General features: G+C 35.3%; 1 protein-coding gene across 1 annotated transcript in view; it reads left to right on the plus strand.

Moving 5' to 3' along the window:
• The first annotated feature begins 517 nt into the window (after positions 1-517).
• Positions 518-27,786, plus strand: part of LOC127852659 (uncharacterized) — a 45,445-nt gene continuing 18,176 nt past the window's right edge. The window contains exons 1-9 of the mRNA XM_052386610.1: positions 518-1,175; positions 1,827-1,978; positions 6,044-6,217; positions 6,878-7,085; positions 11,310-11,489; positions 12,314-12,516; positions 14,229-14,258; positions 18,807-19,007; positions 20,019-20,143. Of these exons, the coding sequence (XP_052242570.1) occupies positions 651-1,175; positions 1,827-1,978; positions 6,044-6,217; positions 6,878-7,085; positions 11,310-11,489; positions 12,314-12,516; positions 14,229-14,258; positions 18,807-19,007; positions 20,019-20,143 (1,798 nt within the window). The 5' untranslated portion in view covers positions 518-650. The remainder of the gene's footprint in view (positions 1,176-1,826; positions 1,979-6,043; positions 6,218-6,877; positions 7,086-11,309; positions 11,490-12,313; positions 12,517-14,228; positions 14,259-18,806; positions 19,008-20,018; positions 20,144-27,786) is intronic.

The following is a 27,786-nucleotide window of genomic DNA, read 5'->3' on the forward strand; positions in this document are numbered from 1 at the left end:
TTCTGGCCCTCTTCTGGCTACTATGAGCCGCTAGCTGCTACTATGAGCCGCTAGTGGCTATAAGAACCGCTAGCGGCTACTAATAGTCATGAGATTGCCACACCGTAGCCGCTAGCGGCTACTATTGGCTACTTTCTGGCTAGTAGTTGCGGCTACAAAAAAAGGTAGCGGCTTTGTAGCCGCAACATTGTGGCTACATAGCGGCAACCTTTTCATTTCTGTTAGGGTAGATGATCATGAAGGAAACAATAGCGACTGAGACCAGTTTTGGCTGAGTTATGGTACTTTGTCTAATTGTCTACTTTAGAAAATACAAAGACCTGAAGAATACATGTATTCTATAGGTCTAGCATTCAGATGATATGGTTTAGCATTCAGATGATATTTTCTAACACATCTTAGTATATAAATTTTTGGTCGTTATTTTTTGTAAGATAGTGCTTTGTAACCCTTAATACAATGCTAATGTGACGACACAGTATTATTTAGCAGGTGCTTTCATCCGGGTAACCGTCGTTACCAACAACAATAATGGCGACTGCCATTGCAAAAGTTTTGTAAGTCAGCGTCGGTTTGAAACACAGCAATAAAGCCAGATTTAATACGTAAATGTCACTTTATATGTTCGCAAGAAAGTAATAACCGACAAAATGGATGAAAGGCATTGGTGGATTGCCAGCAAAATCCAAGAAACTTTCAAGATTGGAGGTTATGATAATCCAACGTTGTTGGAGGATTTTATCATCGAAGACATAACGCTGGGGAAAATAAACAAGTTTTTAAAAGCAAGTGGACCATGCCGACTGTTTTTCTACTGCGAAAAGCCCGAAACAGGCGTGCTGTCAACCCGAGAATTGCATGTAACAGGCACGCTTGCATCACTGAAAGATACAAATCTGGAAGGAGTAAACATTCTTTATTTTCTGAGAAACCGCGTCGATAAAGATGTTGATGGCACAAGAATGGAAAGAGATATTTTCTGTGGTGAGCTCAAGCATAATACAATCGAGACACTCACAACTCTGTTGTCAGATGTCTATATTCCACTGCTCAAAGCGCAGAAAGACTGGGGAGAGTGTAACCCAGATGGACAGTCACAACTAATGAACAACATGGACAAATTCCTCACAGCTCTCAATGAATCAACTGCCTCACTGCAGTCTTCTAAACAAATGGTAGCGTCATGCCTTTTCTTCTTGTTATTCATAATTTTGATTTCACTAATTTATTATTTGTATTGAAAATCAACAGAATAATGATTCTGTTCATATAGTGATTTGCGATGTGCATGTTTAAGTTTTTTACACAAAAAGTGCAACAGACATTTTCTGTGTATACCATTTCAGAGAGAATAAGCTGCAATACTTGCAGTTAATTTGATATTGTTCAAGCAACAAGTTCAATATTTTCTAGATAGCAGGAATTACAAATATTTAATTCGTAAAAAAAACACTGAATGCCAAGGAAATCAAAATTGAGGAAAAGTCAAATATCTAGCATTTTGGCACAAACTTGACCAAATCATACGATGCATTTTGAGGATTAACAATTTAGGGAAAAACAACTTTTTGCAATTGGAAATATGACTTTTCAAATTACCAAAACTATTAATGATATGCATCACAATATGCATAATATTTGATTAGCCTAAGGCGATTTTAAAATAGTTAATATCTGCCAAAGGTTGAATTATTCCTATTATTAAATTGTGTGATTAGTTTTAATAATTCAGTCACTGATTTTTTTTAAGCCCACTGATTTTTTTTAAGCCCCCTTAAAGAGTCATTTTATACATTTTAAACATTTTGTTTGCTTGATGGATACAGATGCTGAAGCAGCCAGACCATGTTGTTTTGAACGACTTCAAGCAACAACGCGCTGCCGCCCTCGATCCTGCCCTTATCAGTCAGTATGAGGAACTGGTCACAGAATGGATGAACACCATCGAGGCCGTACTCACAGATACCTCGGATGAAAGGTATGGTACTCAACTGCTTACATATGAGCCGCGCTCTGGGAAAACAGGGCTGAATATACTTGGGTAAAGTGTCGTCCCAGATAACCGTGTGCAATCTGCACAGACTAATCATGTACACAATTTTTCGTGGCCCTGACAGGATTTTTGTTGAGAAAAGACTTATATTAACAAATAGGATCATTGGTACAAAAATATAATAAATGGTTTTATTGATGCATGAGTGGTTAAATGATTCATGTCATGTGTGAATTATTTGAGGCGTGTTATGGACAAAATGGTCTAAGTAAGGGTCAAATGATAGGTATGGCTGATGAAAAAGAAAGAAATGGCTCATGAAGGCATGCATGCATATTAATTCAGGCATGTCATATACAAATTGTAAAGTCATGTTTTGATCAGCCTCTACAGTCCATACAGACCAATGCAGGACTGTTCTTTTTGTCAAAGATACTTTGTGGTTAGAAGACACTTATTATGTACTGAAAATACAATACAAACAGTTTTGCCTGTTACCAGCAAGAAAATATCAACTTGCGTATAGTGTGTTTTTTTATGCTGGATATTACTTGTATATTGTTTGTTTTATAATTTATTGATAATCCATATTTAAAGATATCTTGTTTTCAAATTTATGCAATTGCTACATTATAGGAAAATGGATGCTCTATTTCCAGAGAGATCAAGGTGATCAATGAATTAACTTTATGTATGCAGTCTTTGAACAATAGAGAAATGCCTTAATCAATTAACATTTGATCTCAACCATTCTGTGTAAATAATGTCAATGTTTTATAATAATATTTATACATGTATGATGTAAAAAATGTCTTTCATACATTACGCTGTTTTGAAGTTTGTTTCAAGGACTGCAGAACTGAATACAGTAACAAAGTGATTAACATCTGTGATTTGGAATGTGTGTGTATAGATTCATAGTAAAGGTAAAACTTGACAAATAACCATAGATAGAATCAGAATGCGTCTAATATAAGAGTTGTAATGTAAGCTACTTTTTCACACTTTTCTCCAAATGTACCTGTGTTGGGTTTGCAAAAAGTCATTGTTAAATGACCTAATTTGTTTATTCATTTTTATAATTGATACACTATTAAATCAGGACAACACGTTTGAAGTAGTTTTACTTCGTCTAAGTTTTGAATGTATCTATGTCTGTTTGATCAGGGACATGTGCAGTACATGTATCAATGTTTAAACATTGCTCTGTATTAATTATATGTTTAGCTATGATTTGTCTTAAACATGTGCTCTGGTTTCAGTACTTTTAACATTGAATTTGTTATATGTGTTGTATGATTTGCTGCAGCATGTTGTGATCAACAGAATTACTGAAGTTCTTTCTTGGTTGTTTGTTCACTGTCAATAACAATTGCTTTAACAGATGCTTTCATAATAAGTGATTGGCAAAAACAAATTATGTGCTTTTTAGCTCACCTGAGCACAACGTGCTCATTGTGAGCTTTTGTGATCGCCTTTTGTCCGTCGTCCGTTGTCTGTCGTGCGTTGTGCGACATCAACATTTGCCTTGTTCACTCTCTAGAGGCCACATTTATTGTCCAATCTTTATGAAATTTGGTCAGAAGATTGGTTTCAAGGATATCTTGAGTTCGAAAATGGTTACGTTTGCTTGAAAAACATGGCTGCCAAGGGCCGGGGCATTTTTCCTTATATGGTTATATATGGCTATAGCAAAATCTTGTTAACACTCTAGAGGCCACATTTATTGTCCGATCCTGAAAAAACTTGGTCAGAAGATTCATCCCAATGATATCTTGGACGAGTTTGAAAATGATGTCCGTTGGTTGAAAAACATGGCCGCCAGGGGGCGGGGCATTTTTCCTTATATGGCTATAGTAAAACCTTGTTAACACTCTAGAGGCCACATTTATTTTCCGATCTTCATGAAACTTGCTCAGATGATTTGTCCCTATAATATGTTGGATGAGTTCAAAAATGGTAACCTTGGCTTGAAAAAACATGGCTACCAAGGGGCGGGGCATTTTTCCTTATATGGCTATATATGGCTATAGTAAAATCTTGTTAACTTTCTAGTTTGCTCAATCTTCATGAAATTTGGTCAGAACATTGGTTTCCTGTGTAGTAAAGTTTGGTTTTATTATGTCAATATTATGTGACATTAACTGTGTTATGTAATTTTTCATAACACAGAATTTTCATTGTTAACATAACTGTTTTAGTCATTAACACTTATGATAAGCCTTTCAACTAAGAGATAACTGAAAGAAAGACAACATGTACATGATTTTGCAGTATTTATGCATTATTTATCTCGCTTGTTTAACCTGGTTCAGTTATCTATTTTTAGTTCTGCTCTGGAATTTGGGAAGATATTGATCATTGATAAATGCACTGTTCTGAGGGAAAATTGACTACTCTGCCATTGATCTCTTCTGACCTGTATAAAATAAGCTGTTTGGGCTGATTAAACATCTCTTGATGCTTTCTTGAAAGTTAACAGCTCTTGAAAAAGGTTGGAATTTTGAAATAAGACAATTTGGCATTATTTTCTAAATTATTCTTATTATTTAGATTATTTTTATTTGGCAATTTCTAAATTAGAAAGACTCTATTCTATTTCAATAACTGTAGTAAATTTTTCTTATTTTTACATTTGATTCACTGAAGTTTCCTAATCTCCATAAATTTTGTTCTTTAGATTAAATTAGACCTATTTTGTAAACTAGATTTTTGAAGCACTTTCTAGACTAACAGTAACTTATATTTATATCAGGTTTTTTTGACAGATTTTGAACTTCTTTTTACATTCATTAAGGTATTTGCTGTATGTTGTTCTTTTTTGTAACGATACTTAGATTCTTTAGACTTGGCTTGTACCTGTTCTTAATTTTCTGTCATTGTTCTTCATTTTCCCAGTTCTTGGAATAAAAATTAGTTATTTTTGTTAAAGCTGCCTTGGTTTTCACTTATAAATAAATTCTTTGAGTGTATTTAGGCGTCCCTGACTGAATGCCTTTAGTAAATTGAATTACAACCAGTCAGTATATTCATCCTGACTGGAAATAAGAGTTAAATAAATATTTCCGCATTACATTATTGCTTACAAAGTTGCATAACTTGTAACCGTCCTGTGACCGGTTCATTTGCGTAAGCGAAGGAGACCGCACTACCACACCTGGATAGGACAGTTGAGTTCGATAATGGTTTGGATTGGTAAAAAACATGGCCGCCAGGGGGGGGTCTTTTTCCTTATATTTATATAGTAAAATAGCTTGTGAACACTCTAGAAGTCACATGTTTTGCCTAATCATCATGAAATGTTGTCAAAACATTAGTTATGTTGATGTCTCGGACGAGTTTGAAAATGGTTGTGATCAGTGAAAAAACATGGCCACCAGGGAGTGGGGCAGTTTTCTTTATATGTATATAGTGACAATATGTGAACAGTCTAGCAGACACATTGTTTTCCCAATCTTCATGAAATTTGGACATATCTTGGAAGAGTTAAAAAATGGTTCAGTTCTGCTAAAAAAACATGGCCGCCAAGGGGCCATTTGTCGTTCATTCTTCATGATACTTGGTTAGAACATTTGTTCCATTGATATCTTGGGCTGCAAAGAACAGGTCATTTCTTTTTATCTCAGGTGAGCGACTTTGGGCCTTTCAGGCCCTCTTGTTATAAAAATGGCCTTCATAATTGTTAAAGTAATGATATTGGCTAGCATCATATGTATTTTATGAAATACAAACAGCTATTATGAAAATAAAACTCAATTAAGTATTTAATGGTACATATATTTATTTGGCAGCCATTGCTTAAAAAAGTTTTATGAAATAATTAAAAAAATATGCATTCCTGTTGTTAAAACATTTCAAAACATCTTTCAAACAATTTTCCAACCATTTTCTAGTTCTCAAATATGCATTAGAAAATTACTCCAACCAATCACCTTTAAAGAAGCATACCCAATCTCCACCCTCATCCTTATGAAGCATTTAAAATAAAATTCTTAACCATATTTTAAAAAATGGGAATTTGTGCAATAATGCAAAAGTCCTTAAAACCAGATTCATGGATCCAAATGCGGGGCCATTGTCAGAACTGGAACGCTGGAGACGTCGTCAGCGCCTACTCACCAACATCACTGAGCAGCTGAAGGGCAAGGAATGCAAGGCCGTAATTGGCGTCCTCATCACTGCTAAGTCACGCCTCCTCAAGAAGTGGAAGGCCATTGATGCTGCGTGAGTAATAGTTTGAATGGAACCTAGTTACAGTAAAATCATTTATATTTGTCATCATAAAATGGAACCTACCGGTAGTTACAGTAAAATCATTTTTATTTGTCAACATAAAATTATGTGGACTTTCAAAGAAGACTGTTTGTGAACATGTAAATTTGTTTTTGATTTTGGAGGAAAAAAGAGGAATTTGTGTTGGTCACTTTTCTGACATGGTTGTGTTAAAATTTTAGTTTGGTAATTCCAAAAAAACATCAAAAATTGATGTCCCACTAATCACAATAATTTGACAGTATTTCAGATTGATTAAGTTTGAGGTCATAAGGCTATTTATAATGTATGTTTTTCCTTTACTTAAATTATCATAGAAAGATAATGGTATCACGTCTCCTACTCATCTCACATCCAAATCATGCAAATCAGAGAACACCAATCCAAACAAGTGACAAGCAGTTTAGATTTTTTTTACTGTAGAACACGTGGGTTTATTTTCCACTCCTCAGTATATGGCAGTGCTGTTTTTTCTCCCAATATGATAAGAAACACAGGTCACAATAACTAATTTCCCCATTCAAGTGTTAAACCTAGCTTTATCGATGAACACTAGTCTTATAAGGTTATCAGTGGTTCATCAATTTTCTATATTATATATTTCCTCAATAGTATCACAGACGGTATGAACGACACAAAGGACAAGGTGAAATTTCTGGAGTCGCTCAAGCGTCACTTTGACCAGCTGTACAGCATGGATACCACCCCTGCCTCGATCATCAACAACGCCATCCCGGGTCTCGTGAATAGTGTCAAACAGATGGACTCCATCTCCAGATACTACTCCCGCACTGGCTTTCTGGGACTCATGTTTACCAAGGTAACCTTAAAATTATTAGCCTTTACCACTCAGACTCACATTTTAACTTGTTTATAGTCACTGATAAAAATGAAATTAAATTAAAAACCTTTGTTATTAGAATCAAGTCTTTTCGCTTTCATTACCAAATTTAAGATACTATTGAGCAGCAAACAGCATAAAGTCTGAACAGTCAGTAAGTTATTCGCAGGCTGTTCTGGTTTTTATGCTCCCACAAATTTGTTTGGGGGGGGAACATATAGTCACCGCTTCGTCTGTCCGTCCGTGTGTCCGTCCGTGTGTCCGTCCTTGCACAATTTTTGTCCGGGCTATTTTTCAGCAACTAATGACCAGAATTCAATGAAACTATATGGGAAGCTTCACTACCAAGAGGAGATGTGCATATTATCAGCGGGTTCTGGTTGGATGATTTTTCTCAGAGTTATGGCCCTTTGAAATTTTCCATTAACTGTACATATAGTGCAATTCTTGTCCGGGCTATTTCTCAGCAACTAATAACTGGAATTCAATGAAACTTTATGGGAAGCTTCACTTCCAAGAGGAGATGTGCATAAAATCAGCGGGTTCTGGTTGGATGATTTTTCACAGAGTTATGGCCCTTTGAAATTTTCCATTAACTGTACATATAGTGCAATTCTTGTCCGGGCTATTTCTCAGCAACTAATGACCAGAATTAAATAAAACTTTATGGGAAGCTTCACTATCAAGAGGAGATGTGCATATTATCAGCAGGTTCTGGTCGTATGAATTTTTCACAGAGTTCATGTAGTGGCCCTTTGAAATTTTCCATTAACTGTACATATAGTGCAATTCTTGTCCGGGCTATATCTCAGCAACTAATGACTGGAATTCAATGAAACTTTATGGGAAGCTTCACTACCAAGAGGAGATGTGCATATTATCAGCGGGTTCTTGTCGGATGATTTTTTACAGAGTTATGGCCCTTTGAAATTTTCTATAAAAAAATTCTTGTCCCCCAACTACTGTGCCCTCAAGACATTTCCTTTTATCTGAATATATAGTGCAATATTGTGACAAAAAAACCTTCGGGGAGCATCACCCGTCTCCGACGGTTTCTTGTATTCAGTTTGCATATGGTCATTATTCAGGGCTCAAGCTAGACTCCAATTTTTGGGAGAAGTCACTTCTCTCTAAGCTCTGGAGAGGGAGAAGTGAGGCAGTTTTAGGGAGAAGTGGATCTTTTGCGATCACTGATGGACCATTGTGAACCATGACCTGTTAATGTGTATGAACTAAAGTAATAAAATCATTCCTTTTAATAAATTTATTACTGACAAAAATATAAGCATAAAACATAGGAAAATAATGTTGAAAAATCAGTTTTATAAGCACTTATTTATCAGTTCATACATATGACACAAGAGCAAAGCATAAAACTCAATATATACATGTATGTTTGAATTTGAGCACTTCAGCTCAGTACAATAAGCACTTTTTTACTTATAGTACAGCTTGCGGACTTTCAAGGACTTCGCAAGATTTATTTCGGATAAAAAATTACAGACAATAGGAAAATCAGCGTCAGTAAAATTGCGACCCCATCAAATTTATTTCCGAGTCTGTGACGCATTAATATTGTTTAACATGTTAATTATATTAAACAAACCCGATATAAAAGTAGACAAAATAGTATAAATAATCAAATAAAACACTGCCGTTATTTACGAAATATGCGTGTATCAATTTTGTAAACACGGGCGTCCGCCATAATAATTTCGGCACATCGGAACTCAACTTGCGTAAAACACTTGCTCAATTAACCGTTAAACTCCACCTCCGTTGTCTGCAAAAGATTAGAAGGCGGAGCTATGCACGTGCTATTATTTAATTGGACGATTACCAATGAGGAACAAACACACGATTAGTTCGGCATGTTGATTGCTAGACAAAGGAAGCCAATTATGTCGGCGAGAAATTTGTCGCATTATTGCTTCAGACAGGAAGCGGCTATCCTTTGATGACGTCAAACTGTCAATTCACACAGAGTGCAAATTTTCCGAAGACTTTAACCGACAATTTGTTTACAATTCAATTAAAAAAAAACCACTTGCTTACATTAAACATTGGATTAAATCAACGAGTTTGCATGACAATAACAACTTTCACAAACATTACCGCAACGACGCAGGAATTGATCTACCTAGATTTTTTTCGACACATTCAAATCACTCTTTCATAGCCGCGTCATGCGAAAATGGGTTTGATGCGTTTAGGCCAGTATCTTAAAGTATTATATTCGATATGTGTTCGTGTGTCGTATGAACGAATCTGCACTAAAACTTAATTTACGGTTGCGATAGACAGAGGAACTGTCTTTTTTATAAGGATCGGAGTTAGTGTTCCTGTGTCGTATGAACGAATCTGCACTAAAACTTAATTTACATCGTACATGATCAGTTGTCAAACGAAAGTACGCTTGATATTAAATGCATTATTTTTCTCTTTCTGGGATATTGTTTTAGTATGTTGATGCTAACAGTCCGAGTTAATTTTGTGTTAACAATCCGAGTTCTCGATTCAGAATGATCATGGCCAAGATAATGAGTATAAAGATTCGTTATAATTGGGGAAATACGTTAATTGTTCGCACTTTTCGTCGGCATCAACTCATCTTTTCCCGTCCTGGACCATTTTAAGCCATCTACTACTCGCGAAAAGCAAGTTTTCACGGTTTGAAAAACGGACAATACGGGCGAGGAGCATAAAATATACATACCTGTCTGCCAAGAACAGATACCAATTAATACATAGAGACCGACATTCTTTTAATCCACATTGTTTTGGGGACATTGAATGCGATAATTGTCATCAATTAACAAAGTGTCTCGCCCGGTGTCGGCATGTTTTCTATTAGCTGAAATGGAGTTTGTAACCCACGCTCTGATTAGTCAGGGGAGAACCCTGCCAAATACTTGTATGACCAGCGCTGTGAATGGTTGCTTATCAATTTTCAATAGGTAATTTACTACGCCAGGGGACGGAGTTTCGTCGATTCGGTCAGTTGATTGACGTTGGCGTGTATTCGGTAATAAACAGAAGCAACTTTGATAGCGCTGCGGATATGATAATTGCCAGATTTTAGGGCGAAGTGGTTATCGCCGGTGCTGTTGATCAGAGCGATTACAGGGAAGCCGCGGCGATATAATCGCCCGAGTCGCCCAGTTGCGTGAGCCCTGTTATTTCTTTGCTTCGGAGCGGGGAAGGTGTAACAGGGTAAAATTGTTGCCATGTGTTAGTGGATAAAACAGTTGTCTTGTGGCTTTTGTGTGCTCGTTGAGACCACAAAACCCCAGGTAAATCCTTTTCATCTACATTGGAGTGCAGGTTCCTCCTGAAGAAATGAAGATCAACTGTCAACAGGTAAAAGAAAGATCATGTTCACATGGGCTTGAACAATAAAACGTGTTTTCTGTAGAATATCTGGATAATGGTTTGCATTTTTTTATGCTGGTAAAAATTGTTTAGAAAAGAATTTCCTTAAAACAAAAAATTCTCAAAAGGCGGAAAAAGTCGTCCTTGCATGAATAGCCTGTGTGGACTTCACAGGCAAATCTGGGATGACAATTTAAAAAGATGCATTAAACCCAGTTTTCCTAAAACAAAGCTCATGATAATGTTCAATTATGTTCAGGTTACAATTGTCATTATGCTAAGTTTACATCTGGCCACGATCTCCCCAATTAGCCAGAGGCTAAAAAATCGGGGAGCTCTACGATTAAATGGTATACTCCACGTTATGTTACGCTTCCTTACGAAATCAGCACGTTTTGTTGCTACGATCGAGTCCACGATTTGCATCACGTTCTGTTACGCTTTGTTGCGATCAACACGATTGGATTCCACGCTCCACCACGTTCCGTTACGTCCTGTTAAGATCTCCCACGACAAAGCCGCTTTGTTGCGATCTCCTGCGATTTGACCTACGATTTGAGATTAGAAAATGAATCGGGGCAATCGTGGTGAAATTAAAGTTTGATTTTAAATATGTCCCGATGCCCACGATGTCCCCGATTCAACCACGTTCCGTTACGCTCCCCCACGATCACCCCGATTCGACTCCACGCTCTGTTATGTTCGCCACGATGCTCTGGAATCGGGGACATCGTGGTAATCGTGACCAGATGTAAACCTAGCATTAGCCAAAAATAAACAAAATGTTAAAATAAAAAAATAAAAATTGATGCATGTTCACTTGTATCGCAGGTTACAAACCAGCTGGTGATGGCGTGCAAGGAATACATCAAGAACTGCACGCTGACCATGGAGGATGACGACCTGCTCTGGGCGCGCATACAGGAGGAGATTGAGAACCGAGACACGTCCAGCGCAGACGTCGACCCCAAGATCAAACTGCTCAAGAGTCAGGTGGATGCCAAACTCAAGGTTGGTTTTTTATTGCCTTCAGCAAGTTATTATCCCCTGCCATCGACGGTGGGATATTGTTTTGGCGATGTCCGTCCGTCTTTCCGTCCGTCCGGAGCCATATCTTGGAAGTGCTTTGAAGGATTTCATTGAAACTTGGTATGAGTATATATATATATGAATTCTAGGATGATGCACGCCAAATGGCATTGTACACCATCTGTTAATAGCGGAGTTATGGCCCTTTGTATCTTGAAAAAATGCTTTTTTGAGTGTCAAATATAACACTTTTGTGTCCAGAAGCATATTAGCGGTGGATATCAATTCAACGAATTTGCTTGTTTATCACAAAATAATGATTTATGGAACTTTTGTATTATATGTTTAGTGGTTTAATTAATTTATATAAAAGAGCAAGTGTATTTAGAAATTGATTCAAAGGGCTTTTGTAAAGTTTGTAATTTCAGATAATTTGATATAAGTTATATAAAATGAGATTGGAATTTGTTTAACTTTGCATGGCCAATTACGGAACTGTCTATACACATAGAGACGTATCCAATATTGCAACCAACATGAAAACTAAAACTCGTTTGGTCAGTTTGCAAACAGGTTAAGTGAGATTAAGTCTAAACTTTTGTTCTATGAAAAAAAATATTATAATAGGTAAGCAAAACATTTGTACTGGTAATTGATATGTTTTAAAGAATGAGATAAATAAACCATGACAAAAATGTTAGTTGCTACATGTATTAATGTGAAGCTCTTGCATATAATAAAAACACAAATGCAAACCCCTGTATATTTTGTAAATATTACCTCTTCCAAATACCTATCCTCCACAGGCAAACCGAGGCAAAAGTAAGGAAGGCCGGGACCTTGGCCTTGGGGACGACACACTTTATGGACGCCTGAAAGCCTGCCTGACCCTGCAGGGGTTCTACCGCGAGACAATACGCACACTAAAAGACTCCATTGGGCAGTCCCAGAACATGTCCCATTACACGTCCATGAGCAGCGTTGTAGGGACAGGAAGCTTTGCAACTAGGTAAGGAATGAGTTTAAAGCACTGTAAGGAATAAGTTTATAACTCCGCAAGGATAAGTTTATAACTCTGTAAGGAATGAGTTTATAACTCTGTAAGGAATGAGTTTATAACTCTGTAAGGAATGAGTTTATAAATCTGTAAGGAATGAGTTTAAAGCACTGCAAGGAATGAAATTATAACTCTGTAAGGAATGAGTTTATAACTCTGTAAGGGATGAGTTTGTAACTCTGTAAGGAATGAGTTTATAACTCGGTAAGGAATGAGTTAATAAATCTGTGAGGAATGAGTTTATAGCTCTGCAAGGAATGAGTTTATAAATCTGTAAGGAATCAGTTTATCGCACTGTAAAGAATGAGTTTATAACTCTGTAAGGAATGAGTTTATAAATCTGTAAGGAATGTGTTTATAGCACTGTAAGAAAAGAGTTTATAATTCGGTAAGAAAAGAATTTATAAATGGGTATGGAATGAGTTGAGCCTCGTTCTGGGAAAACTGTGCTTAATGCATGTGCTTTAAGTGTCATCCTAAATTAGCCTGTGAAGTCTGCGCAGGATTTTTGACTAAACAGGATTTTTGCTTAGAAGAGACTTCCTTTAGATGAAAAATACTGTTTAAGCGGAATGTGTTGTCCATTATTAGCCTGTGTGGACTGCACAGGCTAATCTGTGACAATACTTTATGCACATCCATTAAGGCTTGTTTACCCAGAGTGTAGCTCTGTTTTTAACTCTATAAGGAACGAGGAATTTTATTCGGGGATTTTTTTTGTTGTTGGTATTTTTTTCAATATTACTTCATTGTAAGGTGGGTTGGCGGGCGGATGGAACAAGCTTGTCCGGGCCATAACTTTGTCGTTCATTGTGATATTTTAAAATCAATTGGCACATTTGTTAACCATCATTAGACGGTGTGTCGCGCGAAAGAATAACATCGATATCTCCAAGGTCAAGGTCACACTTTTGAGTTCAAAGGTAAAAAATGGCCATAAATGAGCTTGTCCAGGCCATAACTATGTCATTCATTGTGAGAAGATTAAATCATTTGGCAGATTTGTTCACCATCATTGGACGGTGTGTCGCACGAAAGAATTAACGTTGATATCTCCAAGGTCAAGGTCACACTTTGAGTTCAAAGGTCAAAAATGGCCATAAATGAGCTTGTCCAGGCCATAACTATGTCATTCATTGTGAGAAGATAAAATCATTTGGCACATTTGTTCACCATCATTGGACGGTGTGGCACACAAAAGAATTACATCAATATCTCCAAGGTCAAGGTCGCCACGACTAAAAATAGATTTTTTTGGAAACCATGGGGGTTAATTATAAACAATCAGTTCAGTTTGACTTGTCTCCCTTTATCAGACTTTTTTTTTTCTTATTGAAAGCCTGGTTTTGTGACAATTTTGTCCCTTGTTAAGAATAAACTGCTTGAAGCTCAATTATGAAATACCTGTTTCCAACAGGCCCTTAAGACCTCACTAAAATCAAGTATAATAAGTTCACCAAAATCAAGTATAATAAGTTCCCATATAAAGCCATATAAAGTGACTTACTTGAGTGAAACATATACAATAATATAGTAGATATGGTCTCCGGTTTGCTACCAGGTAATCACAGGGTTCGATCTCCACTCAGGTAGCACTCCAGATATAAACTAAACTTAATGCTTGGACCTTTGCTAGTCATGCTGTCATCATGTTTGTTTTTCAGAGGCAAACAGCCTGAACCCAACCCAGACAAGTAATTAGCTGCACATACATGTCACTATGTTCGCTAGCTTTGTTCATGTTCTGCATAGAATGTTAGCTAACATTTTTGCTGCAATTTAACAAAGTCTCAAAAAGGCCTTTATGTTAAACCCTTAAAAATAGGTTTAACCGTTATTAAGATTTACATGTATGATTAGAGAAATCCAGTAGATGTACCCATGTATGCTAGGCAAGTTGATTACGTGTAGATTTATAGTTTACAATGTTCCATAGCCAGTGTTCTGCCGTGAATTTTTACTGTTGGGGACAGGGACCCTTTAGGGTTAAAAAAGTGGGGACAAAAAGGAAAAATATGGGGACAGAGAAATATGTTTGTAGCAGAATTTAATTTTCAGAAACTAATTATATTTTACTTGCACTCTTAAATTTGTTTGTTTTCTTCTAACAGCTAGTCCACAGGACGTAACATTCTAATTCAACCATGGATATTTTAAAAACTTTCAAACAATAGTCAACATATTCACAAAACTTTCAACAGATTTATGGTCATTGAACTCAGCATTGTGTGTCAAAGTACTTGTCCGATAATTAGAATTACCGATAGTAAAGGCGTTTTTTTTGTGCTTTATGCGCAAAGTGTATGTCATTGTGTTGTTGTCAAACAGTGACCAAGACAATTTTCGAAGCCAATTTGCTTGGAACGTATGTTTAGGGCCAGGGGTAGACTTTTTTGTCATTGCTAAACGATGTTGGGACTTGGGAAGACTCTGTTGGGGTGTTGTTATTATTATCGTCATATTTTCTAATTTTACTTGCCGGAGGACAAAAACTAAAATGGATTTTGTTTTCTTCGGCCGGTCACTTTCGGCCATTTTGATTGGTTGTTATAATCTCAACTTACCAATGCAATAAAGTGTTATTAAAGTTTATTTACCATTGGCTGCAAATGACGTCACGTCCAATGAAATAATTCGTTTTGATTACACACTCACTCGATTACCTTACCGACTTACCAATTGAATTGATTAGTTTTTATTACTAATTCCTGTGCGCTCGTGGACCCATATACGGAAAACGGGTGGGGACAAATCTTTTATTTTTGCGCCAATGACGCAAGGGCGCATCCACGGCAGAACACTGATAGCAAAATAAAAGTTTGAGTGTCCTGGTCTGTTATGATTTCCCTCATTTTATATCTTGAAACCATTGTCTTGGCAGAGCATACATGTTTGAATAATTGTTTATTTTTCTGTTTGTGTGTTTATTTTTATGTAAATTTTATTATATAAAAGTGTCTTTTTAAACAAAAGGCCCAAAAGTTAAATATTTAGTATGTTACATTCTATTGTGTCCTTAACAAGATTTGTTTAAATCATGCTCCTAAGGTCCAAACTTACCATGCCCAAGTGTTACGTTTTTTATTTCATTAATTGTTTACTACTTACACAAACATGTTTTGTCATTAAAAAAATTGGTTCTGGTGGATTTAAAATAATGTTTTACATAAGTGAAGAGTGTGTTGAAATTGTGTTTTATTATCCAAGTCCTTGTTTTGTGATACTGCTGTTGTACTTGTTGTAGTTTCTGGAATAAAAGAGAAACAACATTACAAACCATAAAGTAAATTCTACCCATTTTAAAAACAATGTCTGTAATTACATTTAATTACGATGATATTCGATGCTTGATGTGCTGAGATTTTTTTGTAATGTAAGGCAAACTATTTGCAAGGTTACTTTATATTCCAACAAGAATTTTCAAATGAGTACACTCCTTTTCTGTGAGTGTTCCTTTTAATTAGCACACCTTTGTCCTCTAAGAGTTCTTTTCAAATGTGAACATGTCTGTTTTAAAAGATTTCCTTTCAAATGAATACATTCCTGTTCTGTAAATGTTCCTTAAGAATAAGAACACTCCTGTTCTGATAGTGTTCCTTTCAAATGAGTACACTGCCTTTCTGTAAATGTTCCTTTCATATGAGTACACCTGTTATGTAAGTCTTTCTCTGATGTTTGTATGACTTTTCCACTTAGAAATGATGAACCACTTAAAGGGATCTTCATAGCATTTTTCTAAATGTAATAAATATTACAAATATAAAAGTCTTAATGAGTAATTTTATAGAGCAACAAACACCCACACAAGGATTTATTAAAACAACCTTCCTCTTTTAAGGTAGCGCACCTCTAATGGGCACATATCCAAATATAATCTAATTAATTATTTTCTTAATCAGCATCATTTCACTGAACTACATGCAAATTTGTAGGTAGGCTTTCCATGCTTTTAAAAAAAAAAACCCGTATTTTTCAAAACCACCCCACGCTCAGCTTTTGTACAGTTTTTTTTCACCCCTGGGGTATATAAAAGTTCCTTAATTCATTCAAATTTCCAAATATGGGCATGCTGTTGGTGTGTATAGATGCAGTAAAGGTGTTTAAAATTTAAACAAGATGAAATAAGTATTCTTTTACAGACATTTTTTTTTTACAAATTTTTATCTATGGAAGAGCGCCATGAAGTGTAAGTGATTTCAGCCAAGTAAAAATTGGGCTGGTTAAAAACAAAGTGTCATAAAATTCAAAATAGTATCATTAAAGTTATATTTTAAACATAGTTTTTTATAGAAACACTATATACAGCAAAAATACCAAGAAATAGACAAGAAATTACCGTTTACTTTTTGAAATAAAAATGCAACATGCATCATTCGTATTTTCAGCAGTAAATCACCCAATTTAGCCATAACGTTGTTTTAATTTTAAAAATTGAAGGATGTGCATAAAAATTTCAACATATTAAACAAAAAACATAGCATATATGCTACATTAAATCAAATTACGTTAGAAAAGAAATAAAACTCGTCGCAAAAAGTATGCGATGTTGGCAGGATTCCAACCTGCGCGGTAAGATCCCAAAAGATTCGCAGGCCATCGCCTTCACCACTAGGCCACGACAATTTAACATTTGTACAAGCCTAAATTAGATACCCATAATTAAACAGGTAAAAAGGCTCGCCAATCTTTGAAGAAATCGCAAAATCGTATTTTTTCAGATGATATTTGGATCAAAGTCAATATTTATTGTGAAAATAATGTATTCTAAAGGAATTACGTAAACAAATAACAAAATTCGAACTTAAAAAAAAAAAATAATGCATCTCTCGGAAATAACCGATCATTGAAGATCGGCAATGATCGTAAAATAAATCGCGGGAAATCATTAGAGGTGCGCTACCTTAAACTGTGCTATCGCTCCTTTCACTATCCAGTCGATCCAGTGTACCATATCTGAACACTTATACTTACCTTTCCTATATTAGAACTTGTTTTATTTAGACAAGCTCAACAAATGTGAGCCGCGCTCTGGGGAAACGATGTTGAATGTGTGTGGGTGAGGTTGAATGTGTGTGGGTAGTGTTGTCCCAGATAAGCCTATGCAATCTTCTCAGGCTATTCGGGAATGACACTTGCTGAGATTTTGATTTTAAAAGACCTCCTTTAAATGAAAAAATTCCATAAGAGCGGAAAATGTCCTCCCTGATTAGCCTTGTGCAGACTTCACAGGCTAATCTGGAATGACAATACACACATGCACAAAGTCCCATTTTTCAAGAGCCAGGCTCAAATGTTCTAAAGTGATCAACCTGTTTGTAGGCGATTTCTCATCAAGCGAGCCACATCAAGCAGCATGGGAGTTAATGGGTAGATCCTTATGTTGGACTGCTGTCCTCTGTTGTTACTTGTTTGCTTTGTTCTTGTATGATGTTAAAATTGCAGACGTTCTATATAAATGTATTGTGCTCAGCACCTTTATAAAATATTAAAGGTTTAGTGTTTTTTGTGTGATTTATGTTCAGAGATGCCATAGATATTCATGCATGAGTTTGGCCTAAGATACTTTTTTTGAAGTTACTATCAAGCATAGAAAAGAATGAGTTTTGCACAAGAAACATTTTTAAATGTCTGTATAATGTTGTTTTGATTTGAAGTTGATACATGCTAGTTGTTGGTATGAGGTTCCTGATTGAACATGAGTTAATTTGTGTTATATTTACTTGTTTTTGATGAAATGTACATAACAAAGATTGATATTTGGATGTGTATGACAAAGGAAGATTTTGACACTATATAATGAAGGTAAAAGGTTGCTTTAACTTTTATAATGGTACTTTAAATACAAAATTATAACAACATTTTCAGAAATTAAAGCAATAAAACCATTTATAGTAACCAAAGCCTTTAGATTAAGTAAAAATAATTGAGTCTGGTTCTGGAAAACCTGGGCTTAATGCATGTGCATAAAGTGTCCTCCAGGATTAGCCTGTGCAAGCCTGTGCATCAGGAACAACACTTTCCACGTAGGCTTAATTTTCGTTATGTTCAAGAGGCATTCTTAAATAAACAAATTCCGTTAAAGTGGAAAGTGTCGTCCCTGATTAGCCTTCATTGACTGCACAGGCTAATCTGGGATGACACTAAGCACAAGCATTAAGCCCAGTTTACCCAGAACGCTGCTCAATTAAGCACTGAATGACTTTATGTAACTTAGGATACATGTAATATGTTGAACATTGCAGATCAAATAGAGGCGTATTGAGTGGGACCTCTAGAGTTACGGGCACTTCACCTAAGAAGGGTGTATCCTCACTTCTGGCCGACGTTCAAGGTCACGGTGTCCCAATCACTGACGAGGAGGCAATAATGTCACACTTTGACTCGTTCTGTAACCGCATACGACAACTCATGGACGTCATCAATACCCTGGCGCAATACACCAGGTGAGTTGTGGATTGGAAATGAGCTGTGCTCTGTTCCTGGTTAGCCGTAACTGGATTTTGGTGAAAAAAAGACTTCTTTTGAACATATCACAAAAGTGGAATGGGTCATCCCTGATGAGTCTGTGAGGAAGAATACTATCAGAATAGCAAACAGTTTGGATCCTGATGAGACGCCACGTTCTCATCTGGATCCAAACTGTTTGCAAAGGCCTTCATGATTCGGTTCCAGCATTGAAAGAGTTAAGTCCCGTTTTCCCAGATCGGGATTCATATTTCAATTATTGAAGCAATACTATCCTTTGTTACATGACAGTTGCCCTATGTATTGTATATTGTGTATCATGAGCTGTTTATTCTCAAAGCATTTTATTTGATAAGTAATACTTAAATAATTATTGTATATCCTTAATTGAAAATAAATCGCTTAATTTGTTTGCCAGCACAAAGTCAGAGTCATATATTCTTGCACTTTTCAGTCTGTCGGTATCTAAGTTCCTACATCCTATTCATACAGTATGCATTCATTCAATATTGATCAGACTGAAACTTATCAAACATAAGCAACTTTCAAAATGACATGTCAAAAATGATCACCTTGTGATAAGGTAAAGTAACATGCATCAATTGAGTTCTAGACTTTGGTGAATGTCAAGGTCACATGGGGACATAATAAAGCTGTTTCCTTTCAAACTTTTTTTATGGCACTTCACATACTCTTTGTCTAAATCTCATAATTTTAATTTTGCTTGGGTATAATAGACTCATCTTACTATATATGCATTTTTAACCTAAAGATTACATGTTTGTCATAACTAACATAAGCCAAAATTTGTTTGCACAGGCTTCCCTTTTTTTATTGGATTTTTTTGTAAAGGAAGTTTCTTTATAGCGTAAACCAAGCTCATGCAGAAAGTGTTGTCCCTGATTAGCCTTGCAGACTGAACATGCTAATCCGGGACAACACTTTACGCACCGGCATTAAACCCACAATAATAATTGCACTCTTTTCAGGATGGTGAAATCGACCCAAGGGGTTCCCAAGCCCCGCAAGGAAGACCTTGTGATTGATGACGGCACTGAGCAGGAGGAGTGGCGCAAGTACAAGAAACAGGATGATGGCAAACAGAAACCTACAAGTAGGTACTTGGGAAATGGAAGGAACGTTTGAGCCTCTTTTGGTAAAACTGGGATTCATGCATGTACGGACTTTACAAGCTAATCTAGGACGACACTTTCCACTGAGACTAGATTTTTGTTAAGAAGAGACATACTTTAAACGAAAAATTCCATAAAAGCGGAAAGTGTTGTCCCTGATTAACCTGTGCATTTGCACAGGCTTATCTGGGAATACACTTTACACACATGCTTTAACCCTTTGAGTGCTGGAACCGAATTTTGAAGACCTTTGCAAACAGTTTGGATCCAGATGAGACGCCACAGAACGTGGCGTCTCATCAGGATCCAAACTGTTTGCTATTCTGATAGTATTCTTTGAAAAAAATCAAAGAAAATGCTATCCTCGAGTGCCCAATTTCGACGCATACAAGCAGTTTGTTGAAGTTTTGTTGCTCAATATAGGGATTTATGTAATTAATTTTGTTATTTCATTACACATGTACCTTTTATTTACACATTTTAAATTCAATTGATTGTGCTATCAACAAAAATTCGTTGAAAAACGATATGACCCAAGTCTATGTAACGGCGGCCATATCTGTTAAGAGTGCCCTAAAACGACGCATCTGATTGGTTACATGATTTCAATGTAAATATCACTCCTGTGGAGACTGAATGAATAAAATATTAACTCATGGTTTTTGTACTTAAATTTGTAATTGCTGTAAAAGTAATGTGAAACTGAAATTAATTAAATCAATTAAGATTTTTAATTGTGTGATGCCATACTGTCTGGCAGTGGTTTTACTAGGGGCCTGTGTCAGCAACCCTGTCATAAGCTGTGTGTATGGAAGATATGTGAATATAACCTGTACTTCTTTTGTGGAACCTGCACTTATAATTAATTAAATGAAAATTAGTAATAAACATAATATGCAATTACCAACATAAACACTTGCTACATATATTTAAAATTGTATTACAGCATAACCAAAAACATATCCGGACTTCAAATCAAAGTTTACGCGTACACCTTTTTCATAGTGAAAATAAATTTATTTATACGATGTTTTGTCAAATGGCAGTCACGTGACTTATGAATGAAATAGTGAACTTTTGCAGACGAAACCGATGAATTATCCCACGGTCTTATTAACAAAGACAATTGGGTGTAAAGTGTTCAAAAGTTTTGCATTAAATCCATCAATTGCAAACCGATCAACCATATCTTACCTTTTAACCCGCTATTTTCCACATAACACACAATAACTATAGTAAATTGTGCGTAGAGTACCATGTGCTATTGTATGACGTCAATGGATGTCGCTTATGTATCAAACAAAGGCAAAACAAAAAATGCGTCGAATTAGGGCAGCGTCGATTCGGGTCACTCAACGATAATTTTAGAAATTCAGCAGACGACATTTTAGCAGACTACAAATTTCCCAGCATGCAAAGGGTTAATTCCAGATTTCCCAGAACGCTGTTCACAAAGTCACATGTTAACATAAGAATATATCATTTGGAAACTAATTTTTTTGTTTGTGCAAGCCAATACTTCAAAATGTGTTATAGTTGAGAGCTGAAACTTCATTCTAATCAGGTCAAAGAAAATGAGATTTTTGAATAGGGATAGGGGGAGGGGACAAAGTAAAAGCTCAATGTGGGTTCATAAGAAAATAGCGGGACCTTTTGGCAATCTCCAAAACCTGAAAGTGTAGATCATGGGAAAATTGTAGGATTTTGGTGGAGGAAACCAATGGGTCTCTACGTATGTCATACAAACTGTTGGGATGATTTTTGGCATCCAAAACATTTAAGTAGGTTATAGAAAATGGCTGGATTATTTGGAAAAAAAGTGGGAGACAATGGTAGGATTTTTAGCTTGACTATTATATATGAAATATATATAGTGGAGCTATCCTACTCACCCCGGCGTGTGCGTTGGCGTTTGCGTGCAAATGTTAAAGTTTGCATTCTACCCCAAATATTTTCAATGTCCCTTGACATATTGCTTTCATATTTTGCATACTTCTTTACCAACATGACCCCAACCTATAAACAAGAGCAGACAACTCTATCAAGCATTTTGTATTAATTACGGCCCCTTTTCCACTTAGAATATGCAGCAAATGTTAAAGTTTGTGTACCACCCCAAATATTTTCAATGTCCCTTGACATATTGCTTTCATATTTTGCATACTTCTTTACCAACATGACCCCAACCTATACACAAGAGCATACAACTCTATCAAGCATTTTGTAATAATTATGATCCCTTTTCCTCTTAGAATATGCATATTATTGATAAATCTATGTTAAAGTTTGCGTACCACCTCAAATATTTTCAATGTCCTTTGACATATTGCTTTCATATTTTGCAAACTTCTTTACCAACATGACCCCAATCTATAAACAAGAGCAGACAACTGTATCAAGCATTTTGTAAGAATTATGGCCCTTTTTCCATTATAATATGCATATTACTTTAGTTACATTGCCTTAACTTCTTTATCTATGATCAGATTTTATTAATGCTTTGACAAAACAACACTTACCTGAATAGCACAATGGATTCCACCCAAAAAATACCCCACGCCCCAACCCAGAATCCCTGCCCCCCCCCCCCCTCCCCCCCCCCACATTTATTTTTTATTTTTTTCCTTTTTTTATTTTTGAAAGATCATCTAATAAATGACCACACCCCACATTATACCCCCCTCTCAACCCCCCCTACCCCCCCCCCCCCCCCCAAAAAAAAATAAAAAAATAAAAACAAATCCCTTTTTTTTAATTTTGAAAGATCGTCTATTAAATTATTGTATATGAACAATTCCCCATGATGGCTTACGTTATACTGTCAAGCACTCGAATAGTCGAGCGCGCTGTCCTCTGACAGCTCTTGTTGTTTTTAAACCTAAACCTCAAAGTAGGTCAAATGAAATTACAGATTATTTTGGATTTTCATTGGCAGGCAAAATTCTTATTGTGTTTTTGCACGCAAGAGACGGTTAAATCTGGCAATTATAAACCAAAACCTGAATGTTTATGACACAAAAGTGGTGGATTTTATGTTATATATGACTTGCTGATACCAGGACTGGATCTGTCTACAGCCAAATTTTTCAGTAGCTAGAAAGTTCAGCATCAGGCATAAGACATTTTTCCTCCTTTTATATTTAACCTTAGCAGATGGCCAAATTGAAAATAATTTGAATACTTCTGAGGATTTTTAAGCCAGTGGTAACATTGGATTTGCACAGACAGTATGTGCATTTGTTTTTGTTTTTTTATACCCCGACAAACGAAGTTTAGGGGGGTATATAGGAGTGAACTTGTCTGTCGGTCAGTCTGTCGGTCTGTCTGTCGGTCCGTATTAAGTGTCCACTCTCTAATTCAAGTAGTTTTCATCCGATCTTCACCAAACTTGGTCAGAAGTTGTATCTACATGATGTCTAGGCCAAGTTCGAACATGGGCTTTTCCGGGTCAAAAACTAGGTCACGGGGTCACTTAGTGCGTTTTAAACATTCAGCATGTTGTCCGCTCTCTAATTTAAGTAGTTTTCATCCGATCTTCACCAAACTTGGTCAGAAGTTTTATGGAGATGATCTTAAGGCCAAGTTAGAACATGGGCCTTTCTGGGTCAAAAACTAGGTCAATGGGTCATTAGTGCGTTTTAAAAATTGAGCATGGTGTCCGCTGTTTTTTGTGAAGACGACATGCAAAATATTATGTGTCAATGCGGCATGTGGGGGTACTCGTCACGTCTGTGACAAAGCTCTAGTTTATATTATTTTATAAACTCACACTATTTTTTTTAAAGAAAACACTCATAAGTTAATTTGCTGTTAATAATCCTTAAAAAGTCAGAGATAATTTCAATATGAGTTTACCTAATAGAGATAATACCATTATGAGTTTACCTGTTAGAGATAATACCATTATGAGTTTACCTGTTAGAGATAATACCATTATGAGTTTACCTGTTAGAGATAATAACATTATGAGTTTACCTGTTAGAGATAATAACATTATGTGTTTACCTATAAGAGATAATAACATTATGAGTTTACCTATAAGAGATAATAACATTATGAGCTTAGCTGTTAGAGATAATAACATTATGAGCTTACCTGTTATATATAATAACATTATAAACTTACCTGTTATAGAGTATAACATTATGAGCTTACCTGTTAGATATAAAAACATTATGAGTTTACCTATATATAAGAGATAATAACATTATTAGTTTACCTATAAGAGATAATAACATGATGAGCTTACCTGTTAGAGATAATAACATTATGGGCTTACCTGTTAGAGATAATAACATTATGAGCTTACCTATAATAGATAATAACATTATGTGTTTACCTATAAGAGATAATAACATTATGAGCTTACCTGTTAGAGATAATAACATTATGAGCTTACATGTTAGAGATAATAACATTATGAGCTTACCTGTTAGAGATAATAACATTATGAGTTTACCTATAAGAGATAATAACATTATGGGCTTACCTGTTAGAGATAATAACATTATGAGCTTACGTGTTAGAGATATAATCAATATAAGTGTAACTGTTAAGAAAAAAGTTTATATGTGAAAGAAACAAACTTGTCTCATGATATTTTGATATTTTCTTCAGAGAAGACAAAGGATCATGGTAAAACATAGCTTTATTGTGTAGTCCAGTGGGCAATGTCTTTGTAGTGTTTAACAGTGCTCTGTCTTTATTTAGTTATTTATGTAACTACGATACAAAACATGAGAGGAAAACTAGTTTAGCCAACCAACAATATTTGGTAAATTTCATGTTTGTTATTCTAATATGTTGTCATAATGATATTATTTGTTAACATGAGAATAAAGCTTATTTTAGAATCACATTGGCACATATTTACTAAGGTTTGAAAACAAATTAAATAGTGGTTCTTTATTATCAAACCCAAAATTGCAAACAAATTTTAATACAAAAAAGTTTTTTATGCCCATCATCTCTGTCTGGACGGCATGGGTAGAATTATATTTCTTTGACCCAGATGATTTTTTCCACAATATTTGTGAATAAACCATGATATGGAATTAACCAAAAATTTAGATGGAAAACTTATAGTTATGATCCCGCCATAGACTTTAGTTCCCTATAGTAGTTACTGTTCATAGATATTATCTTTACAGCATAGAATAGAAGTAACACATTGATTCTTTTTTATTAATTAAAAAAAATATCAGAATATAGAAGTTTGGTAAAGTAACCAATGTCAAGATTAGTTTTATAATCTTAGTTATTGTAAGTAATTGAAGTTTGAAAATGTCTTTTCAAGTCTGGAAAATACGGTTGATCACCCTTATTTCAAACATCGTTAAACCGATTCGTTGTTGATTTAAAGTATTTTTTCAGTCTCAATTTTGACCTTCAAAATGAACTAGAATCTTAATGTTTCATTCAAACTTGCTATTTAAAATTATCACTATTTCAAAACCATTAATGAGTTTTGATGCCTATTTATCAAGTGATTAATTGAACTGCACCGTGAGTTAAAAGTCTATTTTCACAAGTTTTACAATTGTTGTTTTCGTCGTTTGATTTCACAACTTTGTATATTTAAGGGTAAGAGTGAATTGCTTTTATCATCTTGCAGCGTAAAAATCATTATTATTAAGATTAATGCAAACTTTATCACATTAAACAAATGAATGAAATGTAGTATACTAGGAAGAAGAAGAAAAAGAATAATAATAGTAATAATAATGTTAAAACTCATTGTGATTTTAGACATTTTAAATGCGGAATAACCGTACGTGTGTTAAAGAGGTCACTAACAAATTTATAATTGTATATGCATGGCTATTGTTAAGATTACATAGAAATGTTTGATATAAATATTTCAAAGTACTTTTCTTGGTCCCAGCATCCTAAAAAAAACAAGGTTGGACTGTATTATGTAAAGTTTGAAATTTGAAATGTCTTTTCATTTTGAAAATTATTGTTTGTAAGATATTTTTAAGTAACCTGAATTATTTTAGAGTTTCTATACACTTTGTAGTGGAGACAAGAGTTGTAAAGACTGGTAATGAAATTTGAACTGTGTGCTTTGAAAAAGTGATCTGTTAATGCTGAAATGAAACTTTGCAGCTTATATTTTATTTTGTGCTTATTAAAATTGTACTGTATGTGCAAGTAATTTTGATTTCTTATAGATTTTATTGGTTCGTTTTTTAACAAATAATGATAATATTAACCTTTTAACGTATTTGAGAGACAATGTTTTTGTCTTGGTCCATAATCATAAATTATGCATTAAAAATATTGGGCGTAAGTTTAGGCTTACATATTACTTGGAATCATCCATATTTTGATTTGACATGAATAATTTGAAATAATCATTTACACACACTGTTTTACTGGTTTCAATAAGCTTGCATGACAATATCAATATTAACTAATTTTAGAAATGTTATTTGCAATTGATAAACATGTCTATAAGCCTGTTTTAAAAAGTGAGGCATGCATATTATGGGAACACCTGTAATGAGAGGGTGGTTGGCATCCATTACATCCATGTCTGGTCATTTACTTTAACAGTCTCAATCAAATCATTGTGGAACTTGGTGATAATAATTGTACTCATTATATTTTGGCCTTGTTCGATAACCAGCAAGATCACTTAGTTTAAACCTATTTATTTTAGCTTGATTGCGTCAAAAGCCTAAGGCTTATTTTAAATGCTCTCGAGTCCGTTTCTTGGGCCTAGAACCAGTACTAGGTGTCTATGTGGGAGATCTAAAGAACGGAGCTCCCACAGTGGGGATTGAGCCCATGACCTCCCGTGCGCAAGGCGGACACCATATCCACAAGGCCACGTTAAGTACATCTGTAGGGTCCTTATATAATAATTAAACAATGGCAAGCTTAACCTTCTCCACTCAAACAGTTTAAAGCTAATCATCAAGTTGGATAACCAGCAAGATTGCCTGTAGTACTTAGGAATAATGGCCATTTAAATATGAAAAAAAGGAAAAATTGAAATTAAACACTCTTTAACTCAGTTAATATCAGATCAAATTAAAACTTTGTAGGCGTAATATCTCCACCAAGTTTGATAACCAGCCAGTTCCCAGGAAGCACTTCTGAGTAATAAACCTTGACTTCCCTCTTACGTACTCATCTAGTTTGAATCGCATCATTTATCAGACTTGATCAGAATGTTTGTGTGCATATAATTTCTGACAAGTACAATAACCAGTCTGTAGCGCTACTTGAATAACTGACTGAAATTTGCAGGATAAATGCTGTCCGCTGCCTTACTCAAATAGTTTTATTTCATCATCAAACTTGAGTCATGTAACACAGGCCTTTAAATGGGCATATTTTGTGACAAGGTGGTGGGTGACACTCTTGTTTGAAATTGTGTAGAAATGTAGAATTAATTATTTCATTTTTTAACTTTTTAAGCTTTTATCGGATTGTACAAATTGAGGGTTGAATGCGCAACTGGTGTATATTTCATGGAAATATTAAACGCTTAATTAAACCAGTTTTACAATCAGTCCTTGCATTGTTAAATGGATTAATTGTATATGTAACTAGTCTTTTTTGAGTGGTCATTTTGCATGACATTCAATATAAAAAATTTGTAGTTATTGTAATA

This window comes from Dreissena polymorpha, chromosome 12, assembly GCF_020536995.1.
Source record: "Dreissena polymorpha isolate Duluth1 chromosome 12, UMN_Dpol_1.0, whole genome shotgun sequence".
Classification (NCBI taxonomy): Eukaryota; Metazoa; Mollusca; class Bivalvia; order Myida; family Dreissenidae; genus Dreissena; species Dreissena polymorpha.